The sequence below is a fragment of the Phoxinus phoxinus genome, assembly GCF_949152265.1.
Source record: "Phoxinus phoxinus genome assembly, chromosome: 12".
Taxonomy (NCBI): domain Eukaryota; kingdom Metazoa; phylum Chordata; class Actinopteri; order Cypriniformes; family Leuciscidae; genus Phoxinus; species Phoxinus phoxinus.
This window is the reverse complement of record NC_136887.1, coordinates 26,838,578-26,859,987: the sequence shown is the minus strand read 5'-3', so window position 1 is coordinate 26,859,987 and position 21,410 is coordinate 26,838,578. Positions and strand designations below refer to the sequence as shown.

Below are 21,410 nucleotides of genomic sequence, written 5' to 3'. Positions count from 1 at the left end.
CATAACACATTGAGCTACTCACTGATGTACAAGCAAGAGGCTGCTGAGGAGAGCTTTCGGTGTGAGAATGAGCAAACAAAAGCATTACTTAAGATGTTAACCAGAGTAGCATACTAAAATAACTTAATGCTAATGTAGATTACGGTTAACCTGATAGCTGAAGAGCCACATTAGAAAGAATGGCAATTGGTAAGCATGCTAACCATTTTCATTACAATAACATAATAATAGATAGATACAATAAACTTATGGAAAGTAAAAATTACATATCATCAGAATCGGCATAAGCCAATGAATTTAAGGACACAGAGAAAACTAATTTTGAACAATGTTTTCAAATAGCGTTTTTGCAACAAATAAACGTAGGCTATACCTCTGGAACACTAGGTGTCACTGTGTTCAAACTTTTCATGTAGGCTACCTTCAAGGAATGCTGATGATGATCCAAAGATATTGCAATTTCTGACTAAATTCTGGCAAAATCCTCGGATTCGGCATGAGACAAGAAATCCATAGACACCAAGGTCACAATTTTCTGACAAACTGTTCAAAAGTTATGAGAAAATAAATAGCCTTAAAAAAAGCAACTTGATCTCATGAGGCTGTAGACGGCACTGTTCTCATTCTCTGGGTGAATGTGTTAAAATCACAGTCTGCTCGATAGCTAGCTAAGAGAAGAGACGTGAACAGGTAATTATCAAACCACTGTAATCAAATTATTTTATTTAAAAAAAATTAAGCACACTATACAAATTCAATACACTCGCAATCAGACAAATATATCTCCGTATACCAATTAAACAGTACAATTACAACATTAGGCTATACTGAAATGAGACACTGTTTAATTCAAATTAAAAAATATGTTTTACAAATTTTATCTCTTGAGGCCTATCGAAAAAACATTCAGATAGCTGCACCGCGTCCCGTGTGATGAAAATAAAGTCTGTAAAATTGCTGTGTGGCTTCCGTCAACGTGACATCATCCTCACAAACTCTGGAAGGTTGTGAGGAAAAACAAAAAGGAAAACAGAAATACAGTATATTCAGTGAGGTAAACTGAAAATGCTAAGAAATGCGAATATTAGTCAAACTAATTTGACCATCTTTCTCTTTTACCTTCAAAGTCAACCAGTCCGTCCCCGTTGAGGTCGGCATCACGAAGGATATCGTCAACATCACTGGGTTTCAGCTGTTGTCCCATCAGCTTTTTCATGGCTTCTCTCAGTTCTGTGACGCTGATATGCCCATCACCATTGGAGTCAAACTGCACACCGGTAAAATGCTGATAATAAGGCCTCTGATGGCTATAGTCAACACTGTGGTGTGTGTGTGTGTGTGTGTGTGTGTGTGTGTGTGTGTGTGTGTGTGTGTGAGTGAGTGAGTGTGTGTACCTCTTTAAAGGCATCTCTCAGCTCCTTGACTCCGATCATGTCTGCTGTCTCTGCCAGCATTTTGGGGCCCATGAGCTCCACAAAGTCCTCAAAGTCGATTTTACCCCCACCTTAAAAAAAACAGAGAATGTATGACTTTAAACAGCACTGATTTTTTTTCTACTTTTTATTCTTCTGTAAATTAATACAAAATGTTAAATAAATGAAAAAAAAAAAAAAGTTAATTACATTTTATTATTTTATCCTTAAAAATACAGACATTTTTATATAAAGATTGATTTTTTTCTATAAATTATTACAAAATGTTTACGTTTTATTATTACATTTAATAATCAACTAAACAACTTAAATCAGAAGACTGAAAAGTTTAATTTAATTAAAAATCCCAGATTTTTTTTTATGGTTTCAGACTTTTGGACTATAATACCATAATATCTGCATGCGCGTTTTGCCACAGATCATAACTGCTTTCTCACTTATTTGTTGACTCAGTTCAATGAGTTCCATCTCAGTCGGCATGTATCCCATCGTCCGCATGCATTCGCCCAGGTCCCTGCAGTTGATGTATCCTTTGTTCCTATCAAACTCTTTGAAGGCTTCTCTTAGCTCTGCATAAATACAAGGAAAGAGATGTTGAAATGCAGGAATAGGGTGTTTTCCAATCTGACTCTTGGGTGAGGCATGTGGTTTCTGTGAATACCTTCTATCTCTTCTGGCCGCAGTTCCCTGTCCTGTTAAATCAAGAGACATAAGAAAGACGTTAAACACTGATGCACTTGAAGACATGTTTCTGTTTGACATGATCTCTCTCTCTCTCTCTCTGAATCATAAAAACGTCTCAGACAAAACATGGGTTTATGGAAATGAGAAACTGGGATAAAATGTGAGTTTGAGGACTGGTTCCAATGTGTAATAATGTAGTGACATGGGTAGTCACTAGATTACACAGTGAAAGTTGCCCGGCAGCAGCTAAAAGATAAGGAGATTTGGGGGGTTTAACTTGAGGAGGGCCCAGAGAAACACGCAAAGCATAGAGAGTGGATGAGGTTAAACAGAGTGCATATGAGAAAATCCCATTGATGATTCTCTTTTCCATTTACAGCTTTATCTACAATACTCAATACCATATAGTACACACATGCATACACTTAAACCAGTGGATTGCATATGCCGCAAATACAGCGCAGAATCTTTTCTCGGTTAACTGAATATCATATCCTCACAGTGACTGTTTAATAAAAAAAGCATTGTTAATAAACCATTGTTATTCATCTCAACCAGAGACGATTTTTTTTTAACAATGTTAAATTTAAAGTCAAACACACTGTAAAAAATGTCTAACCTCCCCAACTCAAAATTGTCTAGTGACTGGCGGTCACATCTAAATGTTTCAATTGGCCCAAGTGATATTCTGCAAATGTAATTTTATCAATGTCAATCACTAGAAATGTTTGAGTTAGAATTTTTTACAGTGCATTATATAATACTTTTATTCAGCAATGCATTCATTGTTTAAAAGTTACAGTAAACATGTATATTGTAAAAAAAAATGTTATTTCAAATAAATGAATACTGTTCTTTTTAACTTTCTATTTAAAAAAAATGTTTTTTTTAACACAACTGCTGACACTGAAGACTAAGAGTAATGGCTGTTGAAAATACAGATTTTTCATCGCAGGAATTAACTATATTTCAAAATATATTAAAATAGAAATAATAGAGTAGAAAATATCATTTTAAATTGTAATAATATTTTACAATATTACTGTTTTTACTGAATCAAAATAATTGATCAAATAAATGTAGCCTTGCAGGGTGCAACAATTAAAAAGAAAAAAACTTATTTCAAAAACTTTTTTTTTAAACTTACTGATCTCAAACTAGTGAGCGATCGTTTTGGACAACTTTTGATGGCTGCTGAACAAATAAGCTTAAGCAGGAAAATGAAACAAACCTGCAAACATCACTGTATTTCCCACTTTAGGATGAATTATCTTTCCATTCCCTGCATGCTATTTTACAACAAGCCAGTGGACGGGAGTGAAATGTAGTAGATGATTCACAATGACGATGATGTGATCTTTTCTACTAATGCAAGTGGAGAATAATAGAATGACAATGAGACACTATGTTTTTAGTTTTTCATAGTACATACGAGCTGTGACTTTGCGAAGCCCTGTCTTAGGAAGATGCATGCGGGTCCGACGATATTATGTAGCATGGTGCAGTTTAGGACCAGTGCATTCAGAGGCTCCTTAAACTCAGAAGTTACTTCATTTTCTCCGTCAGCGTCTCCGGGTGGGCCGGGCCCTGGCGCCACTGGCCCAGCCACTTTACCCTCAGCCACACCCTTAGGGTGAGGCCAAATTTTACTTGAGACATCATCTAATTAAGCACAGTTTAGCCAATTTTGTTTGACATGTCTATAAACTAAAGTATTATATTAAAATACTGATAACAAAATATCTAGATTATAAAAGTCTCACTTCAATATTACATTCAACACAAAAACAGTTCCTCGACATACAGGCCCTGACCTTTCAATAGGTTTCTCTTACCTTCTTCATTTTGTTTTTCATGGATGGTTTGGTGCAGTTCCCCATGCCTTAATCCTCAGATGTTTCCAACCTCACTTCTTCTGTTCTTTTTATATAATTAATTTATAGAGTGTTATAACAATATAACACTCGCCTGCTTCCATATTAAGCTACTTAAAGTCCATGTTGTTTAGTTACTTAGTTAAAAATGTCTCGTTAAACCTTTGCATTCTTTCTCATCTCAGACCCTCTCGTATAACTATCAGTCAAAGCAAACCACAAACAACACCAATGTTTCATAGAACAATACTTCTCCCTATTCACATCTCGTTTAAAAAATCTCCCTGCCTTTTTCCTCTCTTCCCTATCCACTCACTTTCCTCACAGATTGCTGTCCAGTGCAAATGATTTCGTTTGCAAAATGAAAGCGAGAGAGAGAGAGGCCGAGCGGGACAGGGAGGTAAGGGGAGGGTGAGAAATGAGAAGCTTTTTTAATCCCTATTTCAGATTAAAAGACGGAGAGCCACGGGATGATGTACAGTGAGCACAAGGAGATTTGAGAAACAAATAAGTGCAAGGAAGAGCAGTGGTCGATTAACCAGGAGATATTCATATATTGTGCATATTTTTTATTTCCAATGACTAATTGGAAACTAATGTTTTTTCTTTTGAGTCCTACATCTTGTGCAAAATAAGTGCATTTATTTCACTCAATTTCTGCATTGTTCAACATTAAATGATAACATTTAAAATCCAATATGCTATGAAGTCTCACACCCCTGTGAAATCCTGGGATTCAAAATTGTATTTAAAAAAACCTTGTAGGATTATATAAAATAAAAAATAATATTCTGAAATATTAGAGAAAATGTATGGCATTGATCATGTGATCTCCTTTGTAAAGACAGATATCAGATGTTCTTCTTCCACTCAAGAACAGGATACTATTTTTGGATCATTTTCAAATTCAAAAACCACATGATCATCAGGTTTTGCAAAATTTGCATAAACCTGTGGAGTTCACATTTCTATGTAAAATTGCAGCATTTTCATTAGTGGTCTCAGATTGCACAGCTATTATATCAGCCAAATGGATAGATATCAGTATCAGACATATAAAAAACATATTGGTAGACCACTAAGAAAGAGTGCTTAGTTTGTAAAGTTACTATGAAGAGTCCAATGAAAAATACTGAATGATTGTCTTTTTAACAACGGGTGAAAGTATGCGTGTGTGTATGTGCATGTGCATGTGATAATCCCAGTCTAATCAAAGCACACCTTTGGGCAGATGAACAGAGAACCACTATTTAATCCGCACTCATATTTTAGTAAAATCCTGCGACATTGCCCTGTATCCTGCCAGAATGATAATCTACTCTAATCCACTCACATACACGTTGAAACTGTGAAAGCAGAAATTGTGTTTTTGTGCCAACATAGTTGTTTAAAAGAAAAGATCAGCAAATGTAGATAAATGCTACACGTTATTGTATAATAGTGTATAATAAAAACCATCATGACGCAGTTGTGGTGTGTATGAGGAAGAATTTGTTTGAGTCATGTTTGAGCCAACAGATTAGAGTCAAGTCAAACGAGGTCACTCTATGAGCAGCGGAGCATTGTGGGACTATTGAGTCCCAGATGTGTTTGACTTCACCAGCTGCTGTACACTGCATGAGTAATAGCAAACGCTAGTGTTCTCTGTGTGCATTGACAGGGAAACATGACAGGAAACCCATTTAGGTTATGCTGCTATAATCATAGACAGTATATAAACGGCTATAATCAGTGTTTTGTTTTATTTGCTATCAGAGTTGACCAAAAGCCATACACACAGATGCATATATACATGAAGTAGTTGTTTTAGAACAAGGATCTTAAAGTGGCCACAAGGAGGTGCTGGAGGTCTTTGAAAAATTAGCAAAAAAAGATTTTACAAAATGTTTTTGAGGGCTGTAAACTTAAAATAATGATAAAATATGTTTAAGGCAAATATTTTAAAACACTACTTTGGAACAATATGTATTGTAAAACAATCACTAAAAAAACAATTGCATTATCATTTTTTAAATAATTCCAAATAATTTTAATCTAAATTAAGCTGGAAATGTTTTTCTGCATCTAACATTAATCTAATAAAAGGTAGAATAGGCATATAGTCCACTTAATTCAAATAAATATGTTTACTATGTAAAATAAACGTTTAGTTAGGCTACTTGCTTCAGTACAGTAACAATATAAATGCCAATTAATTATTCTAGCAAAAATGATGTTGTCTTTATAACACCTTTACCCCTCACAGATTATAAATGGATCTTTACATGTATAACATGAAAATGTAAAAATGCTTTTATGTTTTAGAAACTAGGTCCCTCAAAATAATTTTTTTAATAATAGTAAATACTTACTTACTTTTTTAAGTAACAATTATTACTTATTTGGGGGTCTTTGGCATCAAAAAGTTTGAAAGCCCTTTTTTTTAAATCTTTAAAGCTGCACTAATATACAGAATTTATTCAAATCCATGGTTATTAAAACACTTTTATATGTCGAAACAGTTCAATTGGCCTGAGATGGAAAACAAAACCTAGCTATCATCCTCGAGTTCCTTGTTTTTGAAAAATGCCATATGTGTAGCAGGGGTTTAATTTATTATTAAAATCGATTTTCAGAAATAAAACACTCTTTTTCTTACCCTCCCATTTAAGTGGAGAGTTACTCGCGCATCCAGTTCAGATCCTCTGCTTTATTAATTGACTTAAAGATAATCAGATGTCAGACTGGTCAACCTATATGTGTTAACCCTTTTATCTAACAATACCCATTCTCAGGTGACTTAAACTATATGGATAGAGTTTCAGAGAATGCTCTAATGAAAATTACTTTGCAAATGTAGCTACAAAATGGTATATACCAACATAACCTGCAATTTCAGTACTTTTGACAAAAGATACGCAAGAAAAGATGTTTATTAAATTCAGCTTAGGCAATGACTCAGTAAATGCATCATCCTAAATGAGTTTGTAGCTATCTATGTCTCCAAGCCAATTAAATAATTATGACAATAACAAACAATGATCCCTCTTCCAGAAAGGTGAGTGGGCAAGATTGGGTTTCTAGTGTGCTCACCGCTGGTGATTCAAGCTCGATATCAAGTGATTACCACTGGACGCAAGGTTATCCTATTATGTGGGAATGCAACACTACAAGGCTAAGACTATAGATCGTGAGCGGATGAACCACGAGGGGACAGACGTGCTTGTTAGGACAGCTCCTTAACCTGTCGTCTCATGCCTGACAGTCACCTAACCACCTATCTGCTATAATGAAGTATTACCTTCCCAGAATATAAACATGCATCTGAAAACTAAAACTAAATGTTTCATGTGGTAGCATCTAAATTAAATTAAGTCAAGTAACAAATATTGTTTAAGATTGAACAGGGTTATTATCGTTAAAATGTAAACTAAAAATGTAAATAAAATGAAAACTGAAATAAATACATAAAAGATTATTCAAAATATTACTAAAACCTATAATAGTATATAAATAATACTAAAATAACACTAAATTAACCTGACTGAAAGTGAACCTCAAGTAAATTTTCCAATGAAAGTCCATTTTGAGGGTCAGGTCAGGTGGATAAAGGTGAATAGAACATAATGGATAATGAATTCTAGATTTACCAAGAAAACCATTAAACTGATGTTTTGGCGTGCATTTTATTTCTTATGAATCACTATATAAACCCTATTTTTACCATTAAATCTACTAACCTGTAGTCAGTTAATCAGGATGAATCATTTATTTTAAATAACATGCTTACTAAAATAAAATCAGGTAAACTACTTAGATTACAGGATGTAATTTATACTTCACAAAAAATGTACATTAATTTATTTAGCAGAATTTAAGGTAGTAGTGGGCCACTTCGACTGCTGTAGTAGTATGAAAAGGCGATATGTGTATGGGAAATGAATGGTGGCCTGCAGGGGGTGCTATTGTGCAGTCTTACTTGGCCAAACACAGACTCGACGATAGGTACGAGGTCGAGTTCCACCTTCTCCTTCGATTCCCCAGTCTCAGCGGGATCCTCTTCAAAGTCCTCCTCACCATCTCCACCTCTGCTGGGAGGAAGGATGGGCTGATTCTTTCGCTGTCCCGTTTTAGGTTTTGCATTGCTGTTGAATACCTCCACCACACCCATTTCAACTTGCTTCCTCTGTTTCTCCACCTTCTTCTTGATTGCGGCTTGGACCTGTCAGAAGGCACCAGAGGTCAGACATCCTAAACTAAGCTGATGATTAATCAGCAACTGGGGACTGATTATAAAAAATAATTGCAATTATAAGCAACATAGACCTTAGTCAGGGTAGCACCATATTTAATTTTAGGGATGAAAACAAGGCTGTGAAGTGTGTTGAATAGACTGTAGTCACTGTACTGGTGCTGTTTACCAACATACTGATCGTTCCAAAAGACTTTAAGTAGACAAAAACTCCATAAAATCATTTTGAAACTTCTGAGTTGTAAAAATTACCATAATAGAACCAAATGCCTCACAGCCTCATTTTCATCCTTGTAAAATTCAATATGGCGCCACGCCGCCACCCTTACTAAACATTTTGATTACAGGTTATTTTTAAGAGAAAAAAAATAAAAGTCACAGTGGGTGGAGTCAGAGCACTGGCTGGTAATTGTGAGTAGAGCAAAAACTGTCATCAAGATTTGACTGATAGCTTCTAACTTAAATGAACCAATCAAAGTTGACTGTATTGTTTGTACTGTAATATAGACGAGGTGTGTTCGACTTGACGCGGCGCTGCACAGACCGATCGGTGTATGACATCAAAGTACCGCGATTCGAAAGCATGCTAATCGCTCTCGCTTTACTTTGATGTCATACACCGTTCGGTCTGTGCAGCGCCGCTTCAAGTCGAACACACAAGTAAACAAAGGTAAACATAATTTTACTTAAATTAAACTATTCATCCAGCATAATTACAGTGGCCGTGCTGGCGTGCTCATTTAAACTTTAATGTTAACAGTGACGTGTAATGCCGGGGACAAACTTAACGACTAGCTGAAACATTCTAAGACTGAACTGAACACACTTACAGACTTTCCAACGACTGTAGCAGATTTTGAACACCAACTGTGAACACCGACTAGACGCAACTGTCTCTGACTCAGCACACTTGTGATCAGTCTTAAGTATCAAATAACATTCATATAGGCCTTACAATCGTTAAGTGTGTCCCCGGCTTAAGTTCTATCTTAAAATACAGCAAACAGAATGGCAGGGACATTTTATTTATTTATTTTTTACAGGTTTTGGTCGGTCAAGTAAGATGGCCTCCCCCCACAAATGTCATTATGTCATTGGCAGGCTGAGCTCAAACAAACAGAGACATGTTTTTATAGTGCCGAAGAGTTACGCTTTACATGGAAATCAATCTATGTTTAGTTGTCTGTGCATACTAAGCTGGGGAAAAAACAAGGTATTTTAACATAGCAAAAATCACAATTTCCCTTTAAGCTGATTTTATTCAGAGCAGAATATTTTAAAGACAAAAAACACTCTCTGGGAATCCAAAAAAATGTATAGTTCATATAATACAAGCACACACATATATGACTTTACCTGTTTCGCCGTTCTCACCGGTGGAGCGCTCATGCCGCCGGTACTACCTGCCCCTCCTGCTGATCCCTCTCGAATAATCATGAACATCCTTGCAACAATGGCACGCTCTCTCTTTCTCTTTCTCTTCTTTCTTTCTCTCTCTCTCGCTCTCCCCCTCTCTCTCTCTCTCAGTAAGACAACACCTGTTTTACCCCTCCCAATATGAGCCTGTCAGAGGTTCCTCCATGCAATTGCAATTGTTACTCTCCTGTGAATTTCTCAGAACTTTATTTAGTAACTCAAGCTGAATTAGGAAGGCTAGATAAATGTGGTAATTTAAATAAAATAAAATAAAAGAAATCAATTTAAACCTCTCTGCTTTGCCACATCTTTCATTCTAATGATGCCTATAAGTCTCTCTCCATCCGACTCGGTCATCTGCTCCTCTGTAGAAGTCCACAGTTTGTCATCCTTCTCTCTGCCCAGGTGTGTTTTGTCCAACAGGGCAAAGAAAGACTGAAGGATACCGTGTCTGCTTTTTGGCTTTCTAACATTCCGAAGGTGACACTCTATCCATCCGATACCTCTATCTCCTTATCTTTCATTTGCCCTTTTCGGTCTGAGTTCTAGGCTGCATTCTAAAGTGCATTGGATTGGTAAGATAAGGGGTTTCTGTGTTAGTAGATAAATAAATAAAAACAAAGGTTTATATGAAATCTCACACGCATATCCTCGCTTTACACACTGTTTTTTGCTTGTTTTTATTTATTCATTCATTTATTCATTTGAAATTTGCTTCTGTATTTTATAGCGCTTTCTGCCAGTTTTTGTTTTATAATGTTTATTTTTTTTTTACATTAAATTATTTTATATTATTTGAATACTATTAATGTAGAACAAACATCAACTATAAACCATGATCGTTTGTCATCCTGTTCTCTAAATCTGGATATGTTCTTCTGATGCCACAGCAATCAACCTCCATTTCTTATGATTCTCTTATGGATTCTGTTACTGGATAGATTTAAGGACTTTTAAGTAACTTATACAGAACGTACATTAATTCTTATTGTTAGGTTATTATTTTGCAGCCATAAAAATAACCCATAACCTACACTCTAAAAAATGCTGGGTTGTTTCAACCCAATTTTGGGTAAAATATGGACAAACCCAAACGTTGGGTTAAAAATGTAATGTAAAAATTTAACCCAACGGCTGGGTTTGTCCATATTTTACCCAAAATTGGGTTGAAACAACCCAGCATTTTTTTAGAGTGTATACTGAGCTCTGAAATTAGTTTAATACAGCATTTGAAATTAGATCAATATACGAAAATGATCCATGATTTATTAGGCTATAGTAAAAGTGTAGTCTTTAGCAGATTGATTACCATTTGTATAACCACATTTTAGCCGACTTGTAACGAAATGCTCCGAGACACGAAGGTTGAGAATCCAATGCAGTTTTAAAAAAAATCCAAGATCATAAACCGTATAACAGACAGTGGTCAAAAGCAATGGGTAATCAGTACAAACAATGACGAACAAATCCAGAGGTTGAGAACAACATGGAGAACATGGAGAACATGGAGAACATGGAGAACATGGAGAACATGGAGAACATGGAGAACATGGAGAACATGGAGAACATGGAGAACATGGAGAACATGGAGAACATGGAGAACCGCTCAGAAATGCAGTGAAACGCATACAAGACTTTGCAGGGAACGACAGAAAGAACCAGGCTTATATAGGGTGAGCAAACAAGAAGATGAGACACAGGTGAAAACAATGAGTGCTAATTATGAATTATGGGAGATGTAGTTTGTGAGGGAATGACAATAGTCTGTTGTTGTGGAGTGCCCTCTGGTGGCTCTCAAGGGCACTCCTGGTGACCATTACACAAAAAAATAGCCTACCTGAAACTAGCAAAACCATTGCTAAATTGTGGTTACCATGGTTAACTACAATAACCTTTTTTTTTTTTTTAACCATTATGGTTCATTTTGTAAGGGTAATACTTTGGTTATTTGATGACTGAACATGTTAGGCTAACTGTAACGTCATTATCAAATTATAATTCTTTTTGTGTTCTGATGACCAGAATTTGCATAAAAAGTGTAATTAAAACGTCAGTCTGAAATTTTCTTTAAGATAAATTTAGTTAAGTCAAAAGATATATTGATTGGACGATAGCTAATACAACTATAAAAAGCATATCGTTTATGTCAGTGAAGTGCATTTGCAGGTGAGAGAAATTTTCTATTTCTTAATTTATGAAAATAAGATAAACTAAGCAGCGCATATTTACATATTCATCTTTGCTCTCAGCAGCGTGGACCGTCAGGATGTTCCAACTGTTTACTTCTAGGCCCTTTCAGACAGAACAACCTATCCTGAGCCCTTTTCTGAGATTTACTTGATTCCTGAATTGCAATTTATTTTAGATTATTTATTTTTATATAATTAATAATTTTATTCAGCAAGGATGCATTAAATTGATCAAAAGTGACAATAGACATTTATTATGTTGCAAAGCTTTCTATTTCAGATAAATGCTGTTCTTTTGAAATGTATAAAGAATACCGAAAAGAAATTGCACCACTTTCAACATTGATAATAATAATAAATGTTTCTTGAGCAGCAAATCGGCATATTTGAATGAAGGTTCTGAAGGATCATGTGACACTGAAGACTGGAGTAATGATGCTGGAAATTCAGCTTTGATCACAGGAATAAATTACATTTTAAAATATAGCCTATTCAAATTGAAAAATATTTCACAATATTACTGGTTTTGCTGTATTTTGGATTAAATAAATGAAGCATTGGTGAGCAGAAGAGACTTCTTTTAAAACATTTTAAAAATGTTACCGTTCTAATAATTTTGGCCACCACTGTGTGTATATATATTATATATATATATATTAAAAGGTTCAATATTTTGAGATCCAATCTCACAGATATCTATAGGATATAAATGATGGTGACCTCATTATAGACAGCTTATATGCCCACATTTGTGTTTAGCTTGGTAATCTTTTCAGATATGATCAGTGCATTTAAATGTATCTCCTAACACCTCTACTCATGCTCAGCTTATCTAACCCTTCATATTTAAGTAGATTTAATGATCATAGCATGAAATCTTCTCTCTGTCTGTCACCTTCACCTGATGTATAATTTATGGTTAAAGAGCTACACAGTCAGAGAAGAAGAGAAAGCTCAGTAACGGAAAATGAAAGAGGAGATAAAACAGGGGAGTATTTGTGCGTCAGACGCAGTGAACTCAGGGTGAGGGGAGAAGAGGGGACGCCATTGACTGACGACTAAACCGAAATGTAAACTGCAGGATTGAGTAACGACTCCTGCTGATTTTACAAGGATATCTAATTGCAATCTATCAAATGTTAGGGAAAAGGTAGGAGGAGAGAGGGATGTAGGGAGGTTAAGGGAGAAAGAGAGACGGAAAGGGTAAGGAAAGGGGCAAGTGGGTATGAATAAGAAAAGAGAGAAATTAGATCTTGTAATGTATAAGGATATATTGCTTATTGATCAGTCATACATATTAAATGCCACATGTACTGATAAATATTATAAGGCCTTATATCTGTTTGATCAGGTTCAGATCACATTCACCATTAAGTATAATCATCTAATTCCTTTTCCACATACCATTTGTCTTTTAAAAAACAACCGTGCACTTTTCACAAATAGTGTACAAAAATATCACTGCATCCCCCTAGAAAACAAAGATTTCGTCCCGTCTCACTGCCTGACCTTTCTTGACTTTACTCAGAACAAAAAGGCACAAAAGCTGTCACTGTCACTTTTTAAAAGGTACACTTGGGTGCATGTTGGCATACCGTAAAGGTACATGATATTAGTAAGTAAAGTGTACATATTAGTCCCTAAAAGGGCTAATAACAAATATGTACCTTTTGAAAAGGTACCACCCTAGTGACAGCTTTTGTACCTTTTTTTCTGAGTGAACAAATAAAATGATACAACAATTTTATCACTTTAAAATAGTCTGTTGCACTGATATTGCATCATTTATATTTGTATAATTATTATAGTTTTAATTTCTAAAAAATAATTTACTGCAGTGTCTGACAGATTGCATGCATCCAAAGGAGTTTGCGTGCTACAAAGAAAAATATTAATATTTTAAATATTAAAATTAAGACACTTATTCACTATTTTTCTAGAATGTATGGAAACTGTATTTCTATATTCTCACTCTTAAAAATGCTGGGTTGTCAACAGTGTGGGTCAAATATGGACAAACCCAACCATTGGTTTAAAAGTTTTAAACCAATTTCTATGTATTTTTTATTGATAAATCTCATCGTTTAAGGTCTAATTGTGTTCTATTTGTGGAAAGCACCATACGCAGTTTCTTGAAGATATGAAATACTAATAATGACAAATGATTGGATTATTCTCCTTTGTGTTATGTTCAGGCCAGAGATTATATCTTGACCCAGACATGCTTGACAGGTGAACTGTCTCGTCTAGATGAATTAAACATCACAGTGCAGTCTGACTCTCTCAAGATCACTTGTCCTGATGATTCACTGAGAGCAGTAAATGTGCTCAGATGCTTTCTTGTTTTTTGAATTAATAATCTCTCTTGTTATAGTTCAGATAATCCCACACTAAAACGGGAAAAACAGATTTTACACAACAGAACTAGACATCAGTTAGAAGTGCAAATATGTGATACATTGAGACTGAATCTCTGATGCAGAGTATTTGACTGTCATCTTTCCCTTTTACATTACCACCAATCCTAAAAGGTAAAAGTATATAGGCTATATATATATATATATATATATATATATATATATATATATATATATATACACACACACACACACACTGAGGTCCAAATGTCTGAGAGCACTAGTGAAAATGTTTGTATTTTTTTATTTAATGAAAAATGTTTCAATTACAAGTTTTTTTTATCAGAATAACCAAAAAGTCAGAAGTTGAGTTGCAAACATTACACTAATGTCAGACTTTCTTAATATTCAGATTGTTTTAAAGGAAGCATGGACTGCATGAGCTCCACAAGTTTGAGCAAAACCTGAACAATTGTTTGTTTATCTCCCCCTATTGGAGGACCAAAATAATTAGCTTATTTCACTCCAGGATTACAACACCAAGACTTCTCCGGAGGACTGCGCACTTTCCTTGATTTCACAAGACAAGCCAATGGAAACAATAAACGCAAGATGTCCACATAGCTGATGACGTACTTTTATTATACAATTGTGCTGTCTTTTGTTAAAGGTAAAAGGTTTAAAACTTAAAAATGCAAATTCTGTCATCATTTACTCGCCCTCAAGTTATTTTAAGCCTGTATGAATTTCAGAATTTAAATTTTTAAGTGAACTATTGCCATGTAGAGGCTTGAACTGCAATGATTCCTCTTTGATCATTAAGTTAGACAAATAGCATAGCTCTCTTTATCTCCAATCCATTTATTAACAAACAAAAAGGTTTAGTCTATAATATCCCTTTAGTATTTATTCTACTTCACACAAATGTATTGTGTGATAATTTGTCTGCCTCTTGCTTAATTTGTAAAATGCAATTGCAAATAATAAAACACTTTGAACCATTAAGAAAGTACTGGTTGAGACCGTGATAAAGTGTTGAGAAACAGTGATGCAAACAAACCGTTTCAGAAAAATTAGGAAATCTCAGAAAGTCCATGTTGACTATTAAATACCTAAAGGAAATATGTTTGCACATCTAGGAAACAATTAATTGTTAAATTGTTAAAAGTAAAAGGTTTAAAACTTAAAAATGAAAATTCTGTCATCATTTACTCACCCTCAAGTTGATTCAACCCTGTATGAATTTATTTCTTCTGCTGAACACAAAGGAAAATATTTTGAAGAATGTCAGAAACCAGACAGTTGATGGCCCCCATTGACTTTCATAGGAAAAAGAAATGGTGGGGCCCATCAACTGTTTGGTTACCGATATTCTTCAAAATATCTTCTTTTGTGTTCAGCCAATTAAGTTACAACAATACAAAGCATACATAAGATAAAGAAAGTGATGTAAGTGAGTGCAATTTTTTTTTATGTCGTTACAGTATGCCTCACTTCCTGTCACAGACTCCCTCATTTCGAAGGAACAATATACAGTACTTAGCAATAATTTACAGCTTGACCAAGCAGCCTAACAATCACTTCATATTGTGCAAGCTCATGTTCCACTGACCGGCTGATGATATAATGGGTCATGTTGACATGCCTGGGTGTGTTTGAGTGTGAAGGAAATCTTACTAACACATGTCTCCAACGTAATTTGGAAAAAGAGAAGGACCTAAACTGAGGCGCAGAATCTTACTACCAGAGATTTCTCTACATTTATCATTACTGAGATTTTATCGCTTATAACGGTAAGTAAGTATTTCCATATTAAACAACGTTGAGTGGCTTTTTATTGCTGGAACAACATGTAATATGTTTTCATGCCTATAAATGATTGTTGTTAACTTTTATAAACCTTTATAAAGTTACAGATTCAGATTGTTTTATTTAGGTCCATGTCAGCATTCAAGGCTATTTTCATGGCAAAAATTAAATTACAAAAATACAAATATCATATAAATACAATAAAAACCAAACAAACAAAACCAGCAAGTCTTATTATAGAAGATTTTTTAAATTAACATATGATAAAAAAATCAAAAACCTTTTCAGTAAATCTTACTAAATAAGTCTTTAAGTGAGGTAACTTCATAAAAGATGGTGTAGACCACTTGATCAAGTCTAGTTTTAAGAGTGATAAAAATTCTGTTTGTAATTACCAGATGAGTTTCATAGCTTATTTTAGAAAGTTACAAGTCTCTTTTCAAAGACATTTATTATAGCCTACCTGTTATTGAAGACTAACATAATGCATGACGAAGTGGGAAACGGTATGGTAGTTGAGTAATACTCTTGCTGCCTGCATTATTTTTTTAGCTTCTCCAGTTCTTTCGCGTGAGAAAGATTACGTAGCCTAGTTACCAAAATTACCCCAACAAGATGCGTGTGCTTTCAGGAAGTGATTACTACTGGAAAGAACTTAATGGGAAATCTGTTATGATGAAAGTTCTTGAGCTTGCTGTAAAAATTGTGTTGTGAGATTATACACTGGAAAATCTTAATCAGTACTCTCATAATTTTAATCAAAATTGCATCGTTTTTAAAAACTTGCACTTTGAAACCCGTTTTCAAAATGTTGAAAATTCCCCCCAAAAACGCCAGTGACGTGTAAATGAACGGCCAAAACGAAGGTGGAGCTTTTTGAAAGCGCTCTCCCAAGTTGATAAATTTGTTTTCGCTTTGTAGCTATGGTGTGGAATTCGATGATAACGCATGTTTAGTCATTTGACGCATATTGTGCCCTTAGAAATCAATGGTTATAGCGGTATTGTTGTACTGCTAAATACATGTTGCTAAAGAGAGATGTTCCTTTGTAGAATCTTCATATTGCATTTCTGCGAAGATGACAGTCGCTGTCCTGCGGCAAAATCCAATTTTTAGAATCAATTGCGTTTTAGTCCATGATTTTGAGTGCAACCTGGACGCAATGGTGGGATTATATTTTACTAATAAAATAATCGTGTCTGCTCTGCTCTCTCTGTATCATCTCATGAGCTTTAATTATGTTTTGTGCGTGTGCAGTACAGTGATTTAAGGATTTTCAGACGTATTGAAAATGTTGAAAGTGTGAATGAACGTTTTGAAAGGAAAACACCGTTTTCAAATGTATCTGGATTAATGTAGACATCGGGGCCGTTTACATGACACCGTTTTTCAAATAAAAATGTTAAACTTTTTATGCGTTTTGGCCTGAAAACTGAAGCTTTTGAGAGCGGGTTTTAAAGTGCAAGTTTTGTAACTTTAAACGGTATCGTTTTCGAAAAGTATCGAAAACGATACCGTTGTCGTCTCTGTGTAAACAACAAAAAGCGTGAATTTGTGGAAACGGTAACGTCATGTGCATGCGTATTACGTGTTCCTTTACAAAGTGGCATCGCCAACAACTGGCCTGGCAGGCATAACACAGCCTTTTTAGTCGTTTTTGTGGATACTTCTGAACAGAGATCGTTTCGACACCGTTGTCGCCTGTACGTGAAAAACACAAGGAGAAACCTTAGAATGGCTTCACGGAAATGAATACTCCTGCCAGTATCATTGTTTATAACCATAAACTTTCATCTAAATCTATTCTTAAAATCTCTTCAGTTGATCAGAATGGTTCAGATTGCAAAGTCGCTAGTCTTTCTCTGCATGCTGATTGGATGGTCACAGGCCTTTCCATACCATGATGTCACCACTGAGGATAAAGCAATGAAAGATGTTGACAAGGTAGAGAAAGAAAGACAAGATGCTATACTGCGTGTAAGTGCCTCATTTCATCTGTACTGATGTATGCTGATTCCCTACTCAATAATTACTACATTAAACACAAATGGCGTTTAATGGAAAGAAATATCATGCATATATTCATTTTCTCTTTAGGTCACAGACTTGATTCCACCAGTGTGCCGTGTGGTAAATGAGAGTTTGGATTGTCCTTTGTCATGTCAAAATGCAAGCTGGGAAGTGACTTACATCATGTCAGATGGTGCTGGTTCAGGAATTGATCGCCCCTCTTTATCTGCCACTGACTCTAGTGAATTCAACACTACCTTTTTAATCTACATTGATACAACTGTAGATGAAAATGGCTACAATGCAACCATAGTGAAATACATTGGTTCCTGTTGCTTCAAAGATGTGGAGATTAGTGTGACGGACAAGGCAGGAAACAAGGCAAAGTGCCCTTTTAATATAAGACGCCCTGTGACCACAATCAGTCCAATGACTGTCAAACCCACATCCAGTAGCTCTACCACAACCATCTCTCTTTGGTCAAGTTTAATACTGATGGCACTAAAATCGTTACTGTTTTAACATGGATGTGCATTGTATGTAAATGTGACAGTGACTTGCTGTATGGTATAGTAACATTTATTTTTATTCCTTATCTTACTGAAATCATGTAGTTCCACCACTTATGTTGCTGTAGCTTTCGAGAATAAACTCAAACTTGTGGAAGTAGTGGTATGTACAGTATTTCTATTCATTCTAATTTTTGTTGTACTTTATGAAGTGCTTTACAAAGTTGTATTTTAAGCACATACTGGTCACAAATTTAGTCCTTTATTTCAATCAATTAAAGGCATCATTTACAGTGCTCACTGGGGGGGAACTTATTCAAAAGACCAACTTATGTGTGAGAGAAAGGCATGGGGTCTGACTGAATGATAGCCATCACAGTTAGGAATAATACAGGACCACAACGCAATGTAAAACCCATAGCAACCTAGAAACAACAGCAAGGTTAGGCTGTAACGTGTTATATCACATAGATTATAAGTTTAAGATACAGCTAAATGAGGTACCACATGATAAAACACTGTAGAAATGTATAATCATTAAAATAATCGTTGGTTTATAAGGTGTCCTAGTTCTCCCTGCTCTGATAAAGGTCCAAAAATATAATAAAATCAGGATCACACACCTTAGACTTACAAGCAATTGCTGTGAACTTTAAAATGCTCAGTCAAGACTCAAGCCTTCCTTTGCCATGTTTTTGTTTTGTTTTGTTTTTTGTCAAAATTGAACAATCTATCTGTCCTTTTTGACATGATCGGTCTGAAGAACTAGAGATTTTGGTAAAGAATGAACCAAAAAAAGTACTGCAATAGCATCGCACTAAAGTGGTAACCTACAGCTAATTTTACCAAATATAACCCTTAAAATGTTGTAACGGAACCTAAACACCAGCAAAACTGTTATTATATAAAACTGGGTTATTATTTATTAGGTCATAATGTATTTAGTTTAGTTATGTGATATAAAATAATATTTCTTAAATAATATGCATTTCTTAGGAACAACTCATATTTACTTCCACTAATAATCCTACACAGCTTGGCATAACAAAAGCACCAGGGAAAGTGCTATCTATTGGAGTCTCAACAGGTAAAACATTCACAGAATATTGTGCAAATTCTTAAATATGTTCCACTGGTTATGAATATGTAAACCTGTGTGAGAGGGCTTAGGTGTGTCTGAGGGTTTAGTAGCCCATAAAGGATTGGCACATCTCAGCAAACAAATTCAGAAAGGATGGGCACCTAAACTGAGGTGAATAATCATACTTTTCATTGATCATCACTTAAAACAGTAAGTAGAAAACAGGTGCTTTACATTGAGTGGTTTTAGTCAGATATTTTCAGCGAAATATTGCAATTTATGGCACGTAAATTTTAATGAACATATTATAGCCTATGTGGAATGTGGAATGCAATCTAACCTGTAATCACATTAAAAAGAAACCTCTCCAAAGTTGTTTAGAGTGGATCAGATGGCAAAGTCGCTAGTCTTTCTCCTAAAGCTGATTGGATGGTCACAAGCTTTTCCACGCCATGGTGTCATCAGTCAGAAGAGAAAGAAGAGATGTTGTAAGTGCCTCATTTGATCTGTGCTGATGCATGCTGATTACCTTCTCCATACATCTGAAAAATATGAATCATATTCAAGGCTACTGTGAACTGCAGTAAAATGTGCATCTCAACTCTTTCTAGTTACTTCTGATAAATTATATAGTTTTGCTTTTTTTAATTACACATAAAGTTGCCATTTAAAAACATTTCTTTCCTTTTTAGTTAACCAATTTTACTCCACCAGTGTGCCGTGTGGTAAATGAGAGTTCAGACTGTCTTTTAACATGTGGAAATACAATCATGGAAGTGACTTACATCATGTCAGATGGAGCTGGTTCATGGAATCGATCATGTCCACATTGTTAGCTTTGGTTCGAGTTTTAGCAAGGTTACTCAATATGCTGGTCTGGATGAAAATGGCTACAATGCAACCCTTTTGCATTATTCTGGGATATGCTGCCTTGAAGATGTGGAGGTTTCTGTGGAGGACAAAGCAGGAAACAGGGGAACGTGTCCTGCATATAAAACGTGTTACACCTACAGTCAATCCAATGACTGTCCATCCCACATCCAGTTGCTCCACCACAACCATCTGTCTTTGGTCAAGTTTATTACTGATGGCACTTAAATCAATGCTGCTCTATGGATGTGCACTTTACTCACTTCATTTTGTACACATGCCATTTAAATAATATAGCACAGAAAAAAAAACATGAAAATGTAGGCTACATGAACAATAATGACTTGCTTTATGATGTAGCCTACATAAAAATGTTATTGCTTGTCAGAGAACGTTTTTATTTAGGCCTATTATGTTTTTCTGCATTCATGTAGTTTCACTATTTACATTGCTGCTGCATTAGAGAATAAAGGCTTGTGGAAGTAGCATATTTCTATTGATTCAAACAGTATTCTACTTCATAAAGTATGGTGCCAAATAACCAAAAGTATATTTTACCTTAGAGAACTTATAGGCCTGCAGAGGCCTGTTTCATAAAAGACGATAAGAAAAGCGGGGATTAATCTCTAACACCTGACTAGAATGAACCCAACAAATAAATCAGGGCTAAAGCGGTTTCTTGATAAATTGTTCACTCAATCCCACTAATTTGATCCAAGTTTATCTTAACAGCCCTAGAAGTCGACCCACCACAGCAAACATAGGCTATTTTGTGTTTTATGCGTTTGGTTTGAGACATGTTTTTTTCCTCAGTGAAAAACTTACATTTCACAGGTATATTCTCCATCTGTAAATGTGGGAAAGTCGTTCAAATGTTTCCATTTTGCTGCTAAATTTCACGTACCCAAATTGAACGAGCGCTGCTGTGCGCATGCGCGCTATGAAAA

General features: G+C 35.3%; 1 protein-coding gene and 1 long non-coding RNA gene across 6 annotated transcripts; one reads left to right on the top strand and one right to left on the bottom strand.

Annotated features, from left to right (window-relative positions):
• Window positions 1-694: 694 nt before the first annotated feature.
• cabp2b (calcium binding protein 2b) lies at window positions 695-21,410 on the bottom strand. Of its 5 annotated transcripts, XM_079631224.1 has the most exons (9): window positions 21,289-21,410; window positions 20,379-20,542; window positions 19,934-20,135; window positions 7,950-8,192; window positions 2,095-2,125; window positions 1,871-2,002; window positions 1,395-1,504; window positions 1,120-1,267; window positions 695-997 (listed from the first exon to the last, which is right to left on the bottom strand). In XM_079631224.1, the coding sequence occupies exons 4-9, from the start codon at window positions 8,139-8,141 to the stop codon at window positions 972-974; spliced, it is 639 nt and encodes a 212-aa protein (XP_079487350.1). In that variant the 5' UTR covers window positions 8,142-8,192; window positions 19,934-20,135; window positions 20,379-20,542; window positions 21,289-21,410; the 3' UTR covers window positions 695-971. The 5 variants fall into 5 exon arrangements, with proteins under 5 accessions (XP_079487350.1, XP_079487352.1, XP_079487351.1 ...); XM_079631226.1 differs by lacking the exons at window positions 19,934-20,135; window positions 20,379-20,542; window positions 21,289-21,410 and adding an exon at window positions 15,401-15,429; XM_079631225.1 differs by lacking the exons at window positions 19,934-20,135; window positions 20,379-20,542; window positions 21,289-21,410 and adding an exon at window positions 9,053-10,526.
• LOC307008437 lies at window positions 15,755-18,735 on the top strand. Its single transcript, XR_013799818.1, has 3 exons — window positions 15,755-15,977; window positions 17,815-17,970; window positions 18,091-18,735. It is a non-coding gene; the product is annotated as an uncharacterized lncRNA (long non-coding RNA).

Bases quoted from the DNA above. Each gene is read 5' to 3' on its own strand.
- cabp2b (XM_079631222.1), bottom strand. From the start codon at position 9,665: ATGTTCATGATTATTCGAGAGGGATCAGCAGGAGGGGCAGGTAGTACC. The intron at 2,003-2,094 runs GTATTCACAGAA...GTATTTATGCAG, and splicing joins GCGGCCAGAAGAGATAGAAG to AGCTAAGAGAAGCCTTCAAA. The intron at 1,505-1,870 runs GTGAGAAAGCAG...GTTTTTTTTAAG, and splicing joins TGAACTGAGTCAACAAATAA to GTGGGGGTAAAATCGACTTT.